The sequence below is a fragment of the Ips typographus genome, linkage group LG13 (assembly GCF_016097725.1).
Source record: "Ips typographus isolate SLU linkage group LG13, UJ_Ityp_2.0, whole genome shotgun sequence".
NCBI classification, from domain to species: Eukaryota; Metazoa; Arthropoda; class Insecta; order Coleoptera; family Curculionidae; genus Ips; species Ips typographus.
In genome coordinates, this window is record NC_138434.1 from 3,843,791 (window position 1) to 3,861,438 (window position 17,648).

Sequence of the window (17,648 nt, forward strand, 5' to 3'; positions counted from 1 at the left end):
AACCCTGATTTCTACAACTTTTGACCACAGTTTGTTAGTTTTAACGTTAATGACAGAAATGATCTTAAAATGATGTCAATTTTGACACTTTACGTCATTTTTGTACTATTAACCTGAAAGTATTTAAGCAGTTCAGGTAAATTTTAAAAATAAAAAATTTTCTGAAAAAAATCAGAAGGTGTCAACCTCGTAAATTCCTGACAATTTTAGTTTTTAATTTTTCTAGGTAAAACAGTGCATTGTACCAAAAAAGTGTATATACGGTAAAAGTTGCATCCCATCGAGGTTCATTAGTGGTACAAATTTCAGATCTCTAACCTGAAACGTTTGTGAGATATTGAGCAAAAACTGCAAAAAACGAGAGTCAACTTTCACGTCCTCTAGCGGCTAAACGGGACATTTTAGCCGTGCCCACTCAACGTCACGTGATAGCCCCGTTCATTAGCTTTCTTTTGTTATTCAGTGGTTTTATACAGGGTGTTTCAAATAAGCGAGTTATGGACGATTTTCTGGAAAAGTGCACCAAAATTTCGCTCAAATTAAGAATTTCTGCTTTTGAGGAGGGTGGTCAAAGTAAGGCTGCTAGAGCGAAAACAATTGAATATTGTTACAAACATTTTACATCAAGTAGGCCTAGAATTTGACGTTGATTACAAAAATCGAATAAAAAATTATAAGTTTGGTTTGTTGCTCAAATTTGGGACACCCTGTATACTGATGGATCATTGAATCACCCTGTAAATTACTCCATTGTATTGACCATAACTCTGTTATTTTCACAGTTACAGGGTGGTTCCATATACCAATTTGTAGCCCTTGAAATTCTCTTTTGACCATCCTGTATAGTGTTTTTACTTAAAACCTCGAATAAGTGAGTAAACTGAGTTGTTTGATTTTTGTTGACAGTTTTTACTGTGACAGCCCAAAACATTGTAATTTTGACAGTTACAGGGTGGTTCAATATACCAATTTGAAGCCCTTGAAATTGTCTTTTGATCACCTTGTATGCCATATATAGTAGAAATGTCACGCTACCGAAAGATTGAAGCTTTTATACCGGGAATGTGTTGTCCAGAAGGGATAAATTTATAAATAATATTTTTTTTTAAAATTCGTATTACATACAACATTTTTCAGAAAGTTTCCGGTAATTTTCCGGAAAAAAGTGGTAAATCTAAAAATTCAAAAATAATTCGTTTTTTAATTAATTGTACAACAATCCAATATCAATTCAAATAAAGTTTAAAGTACTTTTAATCATTTACTCCCGTTTGCACCGTGGTTTTGTAAGCCGAGCTTAATTTAAGCGTGGGTCAGACTGTGACAGTACAGGTGAAAAAAGTCACACTCTAAACCACACTTAACTTAAGCTTAAAGTACGACCGTGAAAATGGCGGTTGGATGTCTTAAATTATCTCAGTAGAATGCTTGACAAGTTTGACAATGACAAGTTTGACAGTGGTTTTTCCTGTCAAGGAAAATTAGACATTTTCCGACTTGAAAGTTACCGCGAAAGCAAAAATGGTGTATTAGTGACCTATTGTTTCAATGACATTTGATAGAAAGACTAGAAACCCTAGTTTTGCACTAGTAGAGTATTGACTGACGTGACAAGCAAAAATGACAATTGACAGTAAACTTTCTGGGAAAGTTTCCGTTTTGGCAAAGTCGGGAAAGACCTGGCAACAATGTCAACGAATTCACTTTATGCGATTATGGATTGGCGTTACTAGAGATGGGTTTTGGATGTCATTTTAGTTTGCGCACAGTTCCTTAGGGAATTTAATAAGTAACTTTCACGAGTGTATTAAGTTGAAAACGCCCCCCTGTTTACGTTTCTATAACTTTTTTCGATAACTTTATTTATTTACGCGAATGTACACACCAGATATTGGCTGCTTTCACCTGGACTTTTGGGAAAGAGATTAAATTTAGAAAATGATATTTTAGTTCCGAGTGCAGTGTGTGTTATATTGGCGCCAGTTCCATAAAATGATTTTGGGTCGTTGGGTTTTAGTGATATTCAGGTGAGTCAATTTTTAATTATTTTCACCTTTTTAAGACTTTTTTCTTACAGTTTTGAGGTGCTGTTTTGCAGTACCTTAGCTTCGTTCCTGTATGGTGAACCTTGCAGTGAACGCAACACCGCCTACCTATACCCAAACGAGTTGGTACTCCCTGAAATGCACCCTACTTACTGTCTGGACTTAAGCAAAGCCAAGAAACCATCCAATATCAAGAAGTTAACCCGTGAGATAATAGGGAATATCAGAGAAGTGGACACTTTGTACGCAGACCGATTAAACCTCAATAAAGCACCTAAAGCTGTAATCCATGGACTACCAAACCTCACCATGATCGACTTAACTTTCAACAGAATCAAACACGTCCCATCTCTTCTGGACAATGTTGCTCCACAGCTTAAGACGCTTCTTCTAGATCACAACAAACTACTCGTACCCAAAAAACGCCCCTTATTCGTTTCCAAGACTCTTAAAACTCTATCGATAGCTTCCAACGGAATTGCCAATATATACCCGATGACATTTTCCAGGTTGCCCAACTTGAAAGTGCTCTACCTAAACAGAAACGAACTGAAAGTGATCAGTTCCAACGTTTTCCAGCCTTTGTTTGGCTTGTTGTACCTTAATTTGGAGGAAAATTACATTAGGAATGTACCTGCTAAAGATACGATGCCATTGTTGTTGCGCCACTACTTAACTGATGGTCAACGTGAGTCTGAAAACGAACCTAAAGTCCCTCTACCTATTAAGTGATTATTAAGTGTAATCGTAAAGAAATAAATTAGTTCTTAAATCAACAGAGTTTTCATGGTGTACAGCTTTCAGCTTGCTTCCGGATTAAAAATCACTAAAATGGTGAAAAAGGGCAAAAAGCATACAATTCTGTAAAAATGCACAAAACTCTTTCAGAAATGCAAATTTTTTTACTTTTTTCTAGTTTTTTGTATTAGACTTTTTTGAATTTTTTTTTAGCTACTTAAAGAGCATTTGGAATATTTTTGGACAGTTTAAAGAGCATATTGAAGGTTCTGGAATGCTTTGGATGCTTCTAGACTGTTTTGGTATCTTCTGGGAGCTTCTAGACTAGTTGAAAAGTATTTGGTATCTTTTAGACTGTTCTAAAAGCTTTTGGAAACTTCCAGACTGTTTTGGAAGACTTCCGACTGCTTTAGAAGCATTTTGGAGTTTCTGTACTGTTTTGAAACCTTTTCAGACTACTTTAGGAGCATTTGGAAGGTTTCTGGAGATTTTAAAAAGCATTGAAGGTTTTGGGCTGCTTTTAAAGCATTTAAAAATTTATGGACTGTTCTGGAAACTTATGGAAGCTTTTAGACTACATTTGAAAATTAACCACACAAAAAAATCGTATTGAACTGCTTTTTTCAATGATATAGGGCAAAAAATTGTATATAAAAAATTCTGTACAGAGTGAGCAAAAATAATGACTTACCAACAATTTTATGCACACCCTGTATACAGGCAACTGTATTGATATTCAAAAGGTACGTAGTTTGGTTTAGTGGTTCATTAGGAACAATTTTGCATTCTTGCAGTTTTTATATAAATCTAACCGTTTTTGAGATATTTTCCAAAAACTACTTTGATGCACTTTTTACAGTAAATTAGTTCAAAATTTTAACACACTGTATCTTGGTTATTTTTGGGAGTTCAGGGTGGTTCAACCACACAAAAAAATCGTATTGAACTGCTTTTTTCAATGGTGCAAAGCAAAAAATTGTATCTAAAAAAATTGTGTACAGAGTGAGCAAAAATAATGTCCCAGCAACAATTTTGTGCACACCCGGTATACAGGGAAATATAATGAGGTTCAAAGGTTACGTAGTTTGGTTTAGTGGTTCATTAGGAACAATTTTGCACTCTTGCAGTTTTTATGTAAAACTAACCGTTTTCGAGATATTTTCCAAAAACTACTTTGATGCACTTTTTACCGAAAATTAGTGCAAAATTTGAACACCCTGTATCTTGGTTATTTTTGGTAGTTCAGGGTGGTTCAACCACTCAAAAGAATCGTCTTAAACTGCTTTTTTCAGTGGTGTAGGGCAAAAAATTGTATATAAAAAATTGTGTACAGGGTGAGCAAAAATAATGACCCACTAATTATTTTGTGCACACCCTGTATACAGGGAACTGTAATTAGGTTCAAACGTTACGTAGTTTGGTTTTGTGGTTCATTAGGAACAATTTTGCACTCCTGTAGTTTTTATGTGAATCTAATCGTTTTCGAGATATTTTTCAAAAACTACTTTGATACACTTTTTACCGAAAATTAGTTCAAAACTTGAACACCCTATATCTTGGTTATTTTTGAGAGTTCAGGGTGGTTCGACCACTCGAAAGAATCGTCTTGAACTGCTTTTTTCAATGATGCAAAGCAAAAAATTGTATCTAAAAAATTGTGTACAGGGTGAGCAAAAATAATGACTTACCAACAATTTTATGCACACCCTGTATACAGGCAACTGTATTGATATTCAAAAGGTACGTAGTTTGGTTTAGTGGTTCATTCGGTACAATTTTACATTCTTGCAGTTTTTATATAAATCTAACCGTTTTTGAGATATTTTCCAAAAACTACTTTGATGCACTTTTTACCGAAAATTAGTGCAAAATTTGAACACCCTGTATCTTGGTTATTTTTGGGAGTTCAGGGTGATTCAACCACTCGAAAGAATCGTCTTAAACTGCTCTTTTCAGTGGTGTAGGGCAAAAAATTGTATATAAAAAATTATGTACAGAGTGAGCAAAAATAATGACCCACTAATAATTTTGTGCACACCTTGTATACAGGGAACTGTAATTAGGTTCAAACGTTACGCAGTTTAGTTTAGTGGTTCATTAGGAACAATTTTGCACTGTTGCAGTTTTCATGTAAAACTAACCGTTTTCGAGATATTTTCCAAAAACTACTTTGATACACTTTTTACCGAAAATTAGTGCAAAATTTGAACACCCTGTATCTTGGTTATTTTTGGGAGTTCAGGGTGGTTCAACCACTAAAAAGAATCGTCTTAAACTGCTCTTTTCAGTGGTGTAGGGCAAAAAATTGTATATAAAAAATTCTGTACAGAGTGAGCAAAAATAATGACCCATCAAGAATTTTGTGCACACCCTGTATACAGGGAACTGTATTGGAGTTCAAACGTTACGTAGTTTGGTTTAGTGGCTTATTAGGAATAATTTTGCATTCCTGCAGTATTTATGTAAATCTAACCGTTTTTGAGATATTTTACAAAAACTACTTTCATACAGTTTTTACCGAAAATTAGTTTAAAACTTGAACACCCTGTATCTTGGTTATTTTTGGGAGTTCAGGGTGGTTCAACCACTCCAAAGAATCGTCTTAAACTGCACTTTTCAGTAATGTAGAGCAAAAAATTGTATCTAAAAAATTGTGTACAGAGTGAGCAAAAATAATGACTGACCAATAATTTTGCGCACACCCTGTATACAGGCAACTGTATTGAAGTTCAAACGTTACGTAGTTTGGTTTAGTGGTTTATTAGGAACAATTTTGCACTCTTGCAGTTTTTTTGTAAATCTAACCGTTTTCGAGATATTTTTTAAAAACTAATTTGATGCACTTTTTACCGAAAATTAGTTCAAAATTTGAGCACCCTGTATCTTGGTTATTTTTTGGAGTTCAGGGTGGTTCAACCACTCAAAAGAATCGTCTTCAACTGCTCTTTTCAGTGGTGTAGGGCAAAAAATTGTATATAAAAAATTCTGTACAGAGTGAGCAAAAATAATGACCCATCAAGAATTTTGTGCACACCCTGTATACAGGGAACTGTATTGGAGTTCAAACGTTACGTAGTTTGGTTTAGTGGCTTATTAGGAATAATTTTGCATTCCTGCAGTATTTATGTAAATCTAACCGTTTTTGAGATATTTTACAAAAACTACTTTCATACAGTTTTTACCGAAAATTAGTTTAAAACTTGAACACCCTGTATCTTGGTTATTTTTGGGAGTTCAGGGTGGTTCAACCACTCCAAAGAATCGTCTTAAACTGCACTTTTCAGTAATGTAGAGCAAAAAATTGTATCTAAAAAATTGTGTACAGAGTGAGCAAAAATAATGACTGACCAATAATTTTGCGCACACCCTGTATACAGGCAACTGTATTGAAGTTCAAACGTTACGTAGTTTGGTTTAGTGGTTTATTAGGAACAATTTTGCACTCTTGCAGTTTTTTTGTAAATCTAACCGTTTTCGAGATATTTTCCAAAAACTACTTTGATGCACTTTTTACCGAAAATTAGTGCAAAACTTGAACACCCTGTATCTTGGTTATTTTTAGGAGTTCAGGGTGGTTCAACCACTCAAAAGGATCGTCTTAAACTGCTTTTTTCAGTGGTGTAGAGTAAAAAATTGTATCTAAAAAATTGTGTACAGGGTGAGCAAAAATAATGACTTACCAACAATTTTGTGCACACCCTGTATACAGGCAACTGTATTGAAGTTCAAACGTTACGTAGTTTGGTTTAGTGGTTTATTAGGAACAATTTTGCACTCTTGCAGTTTTTTTGTAAATCTAACCGTTTTCGAGATATTTTCCAAAAACTACTTTGATGCACTTTTTACCGAAAATTAGTGCAAAACTTGAACACCCTGTATCTTGGTTATTTTTAGGAGTTCAGGGTGGTTCAACCACTCAAAAGGATCGTCTTAAACTGCTTTTTTCAGTGGTGTAGAGTAAAAAATTGTATCTAAAAAATTGTGTACAGGGTGAGCAAAAATAATGACTTACCAACAATTTTGTGCACACCCTGTATACAGGCAACTGTATTGAAGTTCAAACGTTACGTAGTTTGGTTTAGTGGTTTATTAGGAACAATTTTGCACTCTTGCAGTTTTTTTGTAAATCTAACCGTTTTCGAGATATTTTCCAAAAACTACTTTGATGCACTTTTTACCGAAAATTAGTGCAAAACTTGAACACCCTGTATCTTGGTTATTTTTAGGAGTTCAGGGTGGTTCAACCACTCAAAAGGATCGTCTTAAACTGCTTTTTTCAGTGGTGTAGAGTAAAAAATTGTATCTAAAAAATTGTGTACAGGGTGAGCAAAAATAATGACTTACCAACAATTTTGTGCACACCCTGTATACAGGGAACTGTATTGAAGGTCAAACGTTACGTAGTTTGGTTTAGTGGTTCATTAGGAACAATTTTGCATTCCTGCAGTTTTTATGTAAATTTAACCGTTTTTGAGATATATTCCAAAAACTACTTTGATGCACATTTTACAGAAAATTATTTAAAAACTTGAACACCCTGTATCTTGGTTATTTTTGGGAGTTCAGGGTGGTTCAACCACTCCAAAGAATCGTCTTAAACTGCACTTTTCAGTAATGTATAGCAAAAAATTGTATCTAAAAAATTGTGTACAGGGTGAGCAAAAATAATGTCCCACCAACAATTTTGTGCACACCCTGTATACAGGGAAATATAATAAGGTTCAAAGGTTACGTAGTTTGGTTTAGTGGTTCATTAGGAACAATTTTACACTCTTGCAGTTTTTATGTAAATCTAACTGTTTTCGAGATATTTTTTAAAAACTAATTTGATGCACTTTTTACCGAAAATTAGTTCAAAATTTGAGCACCCTGTATCTTGGTTATTTTTTGGAGTTCAGGGTGGTTCAACCACTCAAAAGAATCGTCTTCAACTGCTCTTTTCAGTGGTGTAGGGCAAAAAATTGTATATAAAAAATTCTGTACAGAGTGAGCAAAAATAATGACCCATCAAGAATTTTGTGCACACCCTGTATACAGGGAACTGTATTGGAGTTCAAACGTTACGTAGTTTGGTTTAGTGGCTTATTAGGAATAATTTTGCATTCCTGCAGTTTTTATGTAAATCTAACCGTTTTTGAGATATTTTACAAAAACTACTTTCATACAGTTTTTACCGAAAATTAGTTTAAAACTTGAACACCCTGTATCTTGGTTATTTTTGGGAGTTCAGGGTGGTTCAACCACTCCAAAGAATCGTCTTAAACTGCACTTTTCAGTAATGTAGAGCAAAAAATTGTATCTAAAAAATTGTGTACAGAGTGAGCAAAAATAATGACTGACCAATAATTTTGCGCACACCCTGTATACAGGCAACTGTATTGAAGTTCAAACGTTACGTAGTTTGGTTTAGTGGTTTATTAGGAACAATTTTGCACTCTTGCAGTTTTTTTGTAAATCTAACCGTTTTCGAGATATTTTCCAAAAACTACTTTGATGCACTTGTGGCAGGAACTTTTTTTTTGGCTTGAATAAAAACAAAAAAAAATTTTGCAGATGTATAATAGGGTATTAACACAAACAAGTAGGACCTATCGACGATATAATAAGTATAATAAAATATATATATATATGTCTGTTCATTATGTTTTAAGCGATACATTATAATGGTAGTACATCTAAGCCTTCACAATGTTGCCAAATCTCAGAACGCTATTTCAGTGTGTTTCAAAGCCGCTTCTTTGAAACCCGGTATTTCATGCCCAATCAGAAAGCAGGGTTTTTGTCCTGTATGGGAAGATGAGGTCGCCATTTTCTTGAGTGAGCATTCCATTGCTCTCTGCTTTACCAGAACGTGTTATTTTGTTAGTTTTCGGATATTTTATCCAATTACCCGTCAAGGGGATTTAAAATTAAAATTAACAATCACCTGGTACTGCGAGACGCCCTGAAGAATAGGCTTATCGCTCTGTTAGCCCTGGAAACCCAGTTTCTTCAGCAGGAATCGGTTGGCTTCGGCCACGTTTTAGTTTTTTGTGCAGATCTGTTATGGTGAGTTTTCTATAGCAGTATATTAATTTTCTGAGTGGCACTGTGTAACTTACTTTGGTCTTTTGAAGATCTGAGGGAGTCGACTCCTACCCTGTTGTGTAACAGCCAGTTATACCCCCTGGAATGGTCGTACAAATCCAGTAGAGGTTGACCCGACCTGCACCATATTACGCCAAAAGTCTGACATCTTTGCGACCTTGCAATCATTTTCGCCAGCAGTACTCCAAGCATCCATTTGTAGAGATCTTCAGATGAAATAGAACTTCAAGAACCTTCGAAGACACCAGGTTCAAGCCTGTGTATTAAGGCCAGTTTACTCCAAATCTTTATTTTTATTTTCTTCACTGTTTTCACAAACAAACCACTAAACTCAGATTCAAAGAAACACATAACAAAGCTTCCCTTTATTAAAGTTTTGCTCACACTTAAAACTTTAAATCACTTTGATACTTCCGATCGGCGAAACATAACAAAGGTTGGTTTATCTTCTAATAGCAATTACATAAATGTGAACTATAGTCGACTATAGGGTGATACCATTTGTCAATTATAATTATACGCTATCTCAACGTTTTAACACCGAATAATGATTTACCTGCTATTTACATTATTATAAACTACTCATCTATTGAACTGTAATAACAACATGGTATGTTGAGCAAACCCAGTAAAGAGATTTCATAAAGGGAAAATTAATTTGTGTTTATTTAGTGTTCACTAGTTGCGTTGATACCCGTTCGTAAGATATTTTCTTTTCATTTATTTTCGCAGTTTCCTCATCATCAAAACTGCGTGGCGCCCATTTTAAATTTCTTTTTTTTTTTTTCTCTTTCTTTAATTATTATTGAAAAGCAAATACAGTCATTTTAGAAAATTGCCTTCGAACCCATAGTGCTCACCAGATGAAAAGCTGCCGTTTGCATTCCTTATTATTTTAGGCAAAATAAGGTTACATAATTTTGGCGCCCAACGTGGGGCCCGAAATAGCAAATAATTTATCTAACAGTCAATATCATTTTTAGATCTAAGTATAATTGCATAACTATTTTTTTTTTTGTCTATTTCGAATGATGGTAATATTCATATTGTGAGCAGTGTATTTGGATAAAACTGGTCTTGAGTTTGGTCACTTTTTAAATAGACGTTTTGTCGGATCCACCGAACAACCGGCCGTACAACAGGTTTTTATCCGTTATCGTACTTTCTTGGTATATACAGTATAATTGAAATCGATATATTTTTTTTTTTGAACGCTTTGTATTTTGGCCACAAAGTGTTAAAATACTTTTAGTTTGGTTATTTCGAGAATGTGTTGTTGCAGTTGAACTGAAAGGAGCGAGATTCGCTGTTGCCACTTTTAGTTGTTTTAAATCAAGATCCTCCGAAATATAACTAGCGCTTTAAACAAGTAATTGATTGAATTTTTTTTATCGTTAGACTTAACTGTTTGTGTTAAGGAAATCAATAGCAATATTTTTTTTATGGTTGAGTATAGACTTTGTTGTGATACTAAAGATATATTTTCAAAACTTTAAATTAGAAACCTAAAATCAAACATTAAATCTATTTTACCTTGTCCTTATTGATAAATTGCTTCATAGTTTTGCTTCCTTTATTAGGAGACAATGGATTCTCATTTTAGACCCAACTTGTTGCTTAGAGAAGAATTGGATTATGAGCTAAAAATACGCGGAGTTTTTACAGAAAGCCCCGTTATACAAAAACGGAAAATTCTTCTTAGAGCGTTAAATAAAGAAAGAGAAAGTAAGTTTGATGTTTTGAAATTGACAAACTCGGATTTTGATTTTCAAAAGGAAAAAGATGAAATAGAATCCACATTAGATTCAATTAAAGTTCTTATTAGTGATTTTGAGGGACCATCATCAGACTCGGTTTATCTTAGAGCTAGGACCAGACTTCTACACTTAACAAATCGTATTTTGCGGGTAGCTTTCGATGGGAATGAGGATAATTTTAGTGAGAAACAACGTCAAAAAAATGAGTGGTATGCATCGGCAATGCTATTAGATGCTGAGTTACACGAAAAGGTGAAGGAACCTAATCAATTTAGTTCTACTCCTGTTAGCCATCATGAAGGACAAATGGAGAGTTCTCAACTGTCCCAAACAGCTCACGAAAATACGCCTCTTAGCAATCAGTATTTCAAGCCCACTCCTGTACATAAATTAGGTATTTCATTTGGAGGCGATCCAAAACAAGTTATGTCTTTTATTGAACGCGTAGAGGAAACGGCTCGAGCTAGACATATTCCTAAAGCTGAGTTATTTGAGTCGGCTAGCGATTTGTTTTCTGAGAAAGCCATCTTTTGGTTGAGGTTAGTTAAGCCCGCTCTTCGTGATTGGGATTCTTTGGTAGAAAAGTTAAAAGCAGATTTTTTAAATTCCGACGTTGATGATGAAACATGGCGAGAAATCCGTATGAGGAAACAAGGTAGGAACGAACCAGTCGTGCTTTTCATAGCAACCGTGGAAGGTTTGTTTGGTCGTTTGTCATATAGTCCGGCTCCTGTTACCAAGGTCAAGTACATCAAAAGAGGTCTTCAAAAGGAATATCAACAACGTCTAGCTTTGCAAGATATAAGTTCTGTTGATGAGTTGGGTAGGTTGTGTAAACGTTTAGAGGAAGCAGATGTTTTAGGCCTTTGTTCAAGTTCACGTTCGCATCAAGTTTGTGAGGTGAATCTTGATGAACCCTCTTCGTCCAGAAGAAGTCCAAATGTTCGTGGTGGGGAACAGTCCAATCAAAGAAATCAGAAATATCTTTGGAATGGCAAGAAGAATAGGAGACTACCGAGGGAGAACAATCCTGAGGAAGGCGAAAAGGACAAGGCGGGCACTAAATACGTTTGTTGGAAGTGTAGCGGTCCAAACCACTTATTCAAAGACTGTAAATCGAACATTAAAAAGAGATTTTGCTTTAAATGTGGGACGCCAGATGTTACTTCTAAAACTTGTTCACATTGTTCGGGAAACGCGTAAGAGAGGAATGCGTGGTTGGTTCGCATAATCCTCTATATCAAGAAACCAACTCTCCATGTGCGAGTCATCTTTCCCACACTAACACAAGTCTTCAATTTAATGGCTCATCTAATAATAATGTGCTTCCGGTTTTTCTGAGCAAGAGTAATGACAACCGACCTTATATAAATGTAAAGCTTTTTGATCAAACTATTACTGCCCTGTTAGATAGCGGTGCTAATGTATCCATAGTAGGTGGATCCGGAGTGAGTTTAATTCGACGTTTAAAACTTAAAATTAACCCGATCACTAGCGACAGTGTTGTTACCGCTTGCGGAACCTCTCAAAAAGTTAAGGGTTCTGTTGAATTACCGATAGTTATTAAGAATTCAGTACGGATTTTAGTTGCATTGCTGGTTCCCTCTATTGTACATTCATTCATATTTGGTAGTGATTTCTGCAGAAGATTTCAAGTAGATATAGACTTTGCAAACAATAGATGGCTCATTCAAAGTAAAACTTCTGGCTTAATCACGGAGGCAAAACCTAATTCAGATAATCGAAATGTAATCTCCAATGTATGCACTCTCGAACCTCTATCCGATAGTCAATCAGAGCAAGTCAAATTAATTATAGATTCTTTTAATAAGTTGAATAGTGAGGAAAGATTGGGGCTCACTAATAAAATTTCAATGAGTATTGACACCGGCGAGGCCAAGCCGTTCAAACTAAGGCAATATTTAATGAGTCCATATATGTTAAAACTTCTCAATCAAGAGTTAGATGATATGCTAAAACTGGGTGTCGTAGAACCATCGCAGAGTCCCTGGAACAGTCCAGTGTTACTTGTTAAAAAGGCTAACGGAGAATATAGGTTTTGTTTCGATGGTCGAAAATTAAATGAAGTAACTCGCCATGACAGTTATCCGCTGCCGCGTGTAGACAGAATATTAAGCTCTCTGAGGGGAGCCAACTATATTTCTAGTATCGACCTACGTAAGGCTTTCTGGCAGATTCCTTTAGACCCAGCCTCGCGAGACAAAACAGCATTTACAGTTCCATCTCGTGGCCTTTTTCATTTCAAGGTTGTTCCTTTTGGTCTTTGTAACAGTGCTCAAACACAACAGCGATTAGTAGATAGTTTATTTGGCCCAAAGTACGAACCAAATATTTTTACTTACCTAGACGATATTATCATAACTTCGAAAACATTTGAGGATCATATTCGGTTGTTGGGTGAAGTTAGGGATATTCTATTTGAGGCTAATTTGACTATTAACTTAAGTAAGTGTGTTTTTTTTAAAACACAGTTGAAGTATTTGGGTTATATTGTCGAAGGTGGTCAGGGTATTCGTACCGACCCTGATAAGGTCTCCACAATGGTTAATTACCCCAGACCTACTACCACTACCGAAATTAAAAGATTTATAGGCTTGTGTAGTTGGTATCGTAGATTTATTGGTAATTTCTCTTCTTTGGTCTCTCCTATTAATGATCTCCTCAAGGGAAAGAAAAAGAAGTCTTCTATAGAATGGACCCCTGAGGCCCAAAGTTCCTTTGAAAATATTAAAAATGCCCTAATTGCAGCTCCGGTTCTGTGTTCGCCGGATTTTTCAAGACCGTTCACAATTCAATGCGATGCTAGTGATACGGGGTTGGGTGGTGTACTGTCGCAGGATCTCGATGGAGGAGAGCGTGTAATAGCATACTGCTCTCGGACGCTCTCTAGAGCCGAGCGTAATTACACTGTAACAGAACGCGAACTCTTGGCGTTGATATTTTGTTTGGAAAAATTCCGGATGTACGTAGAAGGTACGAGGTTTAAAGTAATAACAGACCATCACAGTCTGTTGTGGTTAAATAATTTAAAAGACCCTTGCGGACGTTTAGCCAGGTGGTCAGTAAAACTACGGCAATATAGCTTCGACTTAATTCACCGGAAAGGAATCTCACACAAGGTTCCTGATGCTCTCTCCCGAATATCTTCTGAGCCTCCTATTGATATGGAAGTATGCGTCATGGATGTTGCTTCTGGTGAATTAGACCCTTGGTATGAAGAACTTAGAAGTAAAATCCTTAAAAACCCAGAATCGTATCCTCAATGGAAAGTCGAACAGAATGTTATATTTAAGTATATCCCAAATAATCTCCCACTGTCGAGTAACCTTTTTGACTGGAAGACGGTCGTACCAAAAAACTGTCGTTTACAGGTGATGAAGGATTGTCATGACCCTCCTTCTTGTTCACATTTTGGAATTTTCAAAACCTTGTCCCGCGTCCAAGATTCTTATTATTGGCCTAAAATGCGAGTAGATATTCGAAGATATTGTAGAGCTTGTAAAGTTTGTCAAGCTCAAAAATTGTCTAACTCAGGTCCTCTAGGTAAAATGGGTGCTCAGAAATCAGTGCAGTTCCCTTTTCAGGTTATAGCCGTTGATTTAATGGGACCATTTCCCAGGTCTAAGAAAGGAAATTACTATTTGTTAGTCGTTACTTGTTGGTTTTCAAAGTATTCTTTACTTTTTCCTATACGTCAAGCAGTTGCTAAAAATATAGTTAAACTGTTGGAAAACAATGTATTTTTGGTTTTTGGAGTACCCCAAATCATAATTTGTGATAATGGCACTCAATTTGCTGGAAGAGTTTTCAAACATCTCGCTGAAACTTATCATGTAAAAATCTGGTTTACTCCTAGGTATTCGGCCCAATGTAATTTCGTAGAAAGAACTAACAAAACCGTTGGAACTGCCATCCGATGTTACATCAAGAATCATCAAGAATGGGATGCAGAACTAACAAAAATTCAGTTTGCTATGAACGCAGCAAAACACGAGGTGCATGACTTGGCTCCTGCATTCATAGTTTTTGGTCGAAATATTCCGCTATCAGGAAACTACTATAGCAAAATATCGGAAACTAAAGACATAGTCCTCAACCCATCAGATAGGAACGCATATATCGATGATATCTCCGGGTTGGCTGACATCTTCAAAGAGGTAGAGAAATGCCTTAGTGTCGCGCACAGTCGATATAAACGATCATATGATCTACGCAGACGAGAGATATCTTTTGCGGTTGGTGATAGAGTATGGAGGAAAAATAAAGTCCTTTCAGATGCTACATCTAAGTTTTCAGCTAAACTCGCACCTAAGTACATTCTTTGCAAAATTAAGGCAAAGAAGTCCCGACTTGTCTACATTTTGGAGAAAGCAGATGGAAGTTACGGAGGAGAATGGCATGTGAAAGATTTGAAACCTTATTTTGGATCAAATTCTGATGTTTCCGTTGGGTAATATTTTTTTTTTTTTGGTATTTGGTTAGTCGGTACTAACTGTTATCTGGTATTATGGTTTTTTTTTATGTCACGTTAAACGTTTAAAGTATGTCCGGACAATTTTTTTTAAAGTTTTGCAAGACTATTTTCAATTGTGCAACATTTGAAATGTATATAGTACAGATGGGATCCCGTAATTATGGTAAACTAGTTTAACTAGACAATGTTGTAAATATGCTTTTTACTTATAAGTTTTTTTTCTTGACTGAATTGTCATCATGGGCAAATTCTCAGTCTTAAGTTTGCTCTTTTCCTTGTTTAGAGACCTCCCCGTTTTTGTCTTTATTTCCTGATTTGTCAGTTCAATATTATGTCTTTACCGATTGAGTCGCCCCAAGGCCGTGTAGTACGCGAAGATACTGGACTAAACAAAAATCCCGAGAGCAAACTAATGTTAGTAGAATACTGTTGAGTTCTTTAATTTTCTTCTTTCTTTGTTAATTAACCTAGATAAATTTTTTTTTTTGGTACATAATCAAAAAAAAATATATAATGATATATTTTTTTTTGTTTTTTTTTGGAGGAGGATTGTGTGGCAGGAACTTTTTTTTTGGCTTGAATAAAAACAAAAAAAAATTTTGCAGATGTATAATAGGGTATTAACACAAACAAGTAGGACCTATCGACGATATAATAAGTATAATAAAATATATATATATATGTCTGTTCATTATGTTTTAAGCGATACATTATAATGGTAGTACATCTAAGCCTTCACAATGTTGCCAAATCTCAGAACGCTATTTCAGTGTGTTTCAAAGCCGCTTCTTTGAAACCCGGTATTTCATGCCCAATCAGAAAGCAGGGTTTTTGTCCTGTATGGGAAGATGAGGTCGCCATTTTCTTGAGTGAGCATTCCATTGCTCTCTGCTTTACCAGAACGTGTTATTTTGTTAGTTTTCGGATATTTTATCCAATTACCCGTCAAGGGGATTTAAAATTAAAATTAACAATCACCTGGTACTGCGAGACGCCCTGAAGAATAGGCTTATCGCTCTGTTAGCCCTGGAAACCCAGTTTCTTCAGCAGGAATCGGTTGGCTTCGGCCACGTTTTAGTTTTTTGTGCAGATCTGTTATGGTGAGTTTTCTATAGCAGTATATTAATTTTCTGAGTGGCACTGTGTAACTTACTTTGGTCTTTTGAAGATCTGAGGGAGTCGACTCCTACCCTGTTGTGTAACAGCCAGTTATACCCCCTGGAATGGTCGTACAAATCCAGTAGAGGTTGACCCGACCTGCACCATATTACGCCAAAAGTCTGACATCTTTGCGACCTTGCAATCATTTTCGCCAGCAGTACTCCAAGCATCCATTTGTAGAGATCTTCAGATGAAATAGAACTTCAAGAACCTTCGAAGACACCAGGTTCAAGCCTGTGTATTAAGGCCAGTTTACTCCAAATCTTTATTTTTATTTTCTTCACTGTTTTCACAAACAAACCACTAAACTCAGATTCAAAGAAACACATAACAAAGCTTCCCTTTATTAAAGTTTTGCTCACACTTAAAACTTTAAATCACTTTGATACTTCCGATCGGCGAAACATAACAAAGGTTGGTTTATCTTCTAATAGCAATTACATAAATGTGAACTATAGTCGACTATAGGGTGATACCATTTGTCAATTATAATTATACGCTATCTCAACGTTTTAACACCGAATAATGATTTACCTGCTATTTACATTATTATAAACTACTCATCTATTGAACTGTAATAACAACATGGTATGTTGAGCAAACCCAGTAAAGAGATTTCATAAAGGGAAAATTAATTTGTGTTTATTTAGTGTTCACTAGTTGCGTTGATACCCGTTCGTAAGATATTTTCTTTTCATTTATTTTCGCAGTTTCCTCATCATCAAAACTGCGTGGCGCCCATTTTAAATTTCTTTTTTTTTTTTTCTCTTTCTTTAATTATTATTGAAAAGCAAATACAGTCATTTTAGAAAATTGCCTTCGAACCCATAGTGCTCACCAGATGAAAAGCTGCCGTTTGCATTCCTTATTATTTTAGGCAAAATAAGGTTACACACTTTTTACCGAAAATTAGTGCAAAACTTGAACACCCTGTATCTTGGTTATTTTTGGGAGTTCAGGGTGGTTCAACCACTCCAAAGAATCGTCTTAAACTGCACTTTTCAATAATGTAGAGCAAAAAATTGTATCTAAAAAATTATGTACAGGGTGAGCAAAAATAATGACTGACCAACAATTTTGCGCACACCCTGTATACAAGCAACTGTATTGAAGTTCAAACGTTGCGTAGTTTGGTTTAGTGGTTCATTAGGAACAATTTTGCATTCTTGCAGTTTTTATATAAATCTAACCGTTTTTGAGATATTTTCCAAAAACTACTTTGATGCACTTTTTACCGAAAATTAGTGCAAAACTTGAACACCCTGTATCTTGGTTATTTTTGGGAGTTCAGGGTGGTTCAACCACTCCAAAGAATCGTCTTAAACTGCACTTTTCAGTAATGTAGAGCAAAAAATTGTATCTAAA

At 35.5% G+C, this 17,648-nt stretch overlaps 3 protein-coding genes and 2 long non-coding RNA genes across 6 annotated transcripts in view; 2 read left to right on the forward strand and 3 right to left on the reverse strand.

Annotated features, from left to right (window-relative positions):
- The window catches only part of Taf1 (TATA-box binding protein associated factor 1), a 282,189-nt gene that overhangs the window by 247,812 nt on the left and 16,729 nt on the right, over positions 1 to 17,648 (reverse strand). The window lies entirely within an intron of this gene.
- The window catches only part of LOC145737198 (putative G-protein coupled receptor B0563.6), an 86,604-nt gene that overhangs the window by 3,192 nt on the left and 65,764 nt on the right, over positions 1 to 17,648 (reverse strand). The gene's annotated exons all lie outside the window — the stretch shown is intronic.
- Positions 1,793 to 2,821, forward strand: LOC145737199 (osteomodulin-like). Its single transcript, XM_081991800.1, has 2 exons — positions 1,793 to 2,027; positions 2,078 to 2,821. The coding sequence occupies exons 1-2, from the start codon at positions 1,993 to 1,995 to the stop codon at positions 2,775 to 2,777; spliced, it is 735 nt and encodes a 244-aa protein (XP_081847926.1). The 5' UTR covers positions 1,793 to 1,992; the 3' UTR covers positions 2,778 to 2,821.
- On the reverse strand, positions 8,372 to 9,027 carry LOC145737019 (uncharacterized). Of its 2 annotated transcripts, none has more exons than XR_014180191.1 (3): positions 8,885 to 9,027; positions 8,710 to 8,823; positions 8,372 to 8,619 (listed from the first exon to the last, which is right to left on the reverse strand). It is a non-coding gene; the product is annotated as an uncharacterized LOC145737019 (long non-coding RNA). The 2 variants fall into 2 exon arrangements; XR_014180192.1 differs by having other exon boundaries at positions 8,372 to 8,622.
- Positions 8,691 to 9,523, forward strand: LOC145737020 (uncharacterized). The gene is made up of 2 exons (XR_014180193.1): positions 8,691 to 8,831; positions 8,900 to 9,523. It is a non-coding gene; the product is annotated as an uncharacterized LOC145737020 (long non-coding RNA).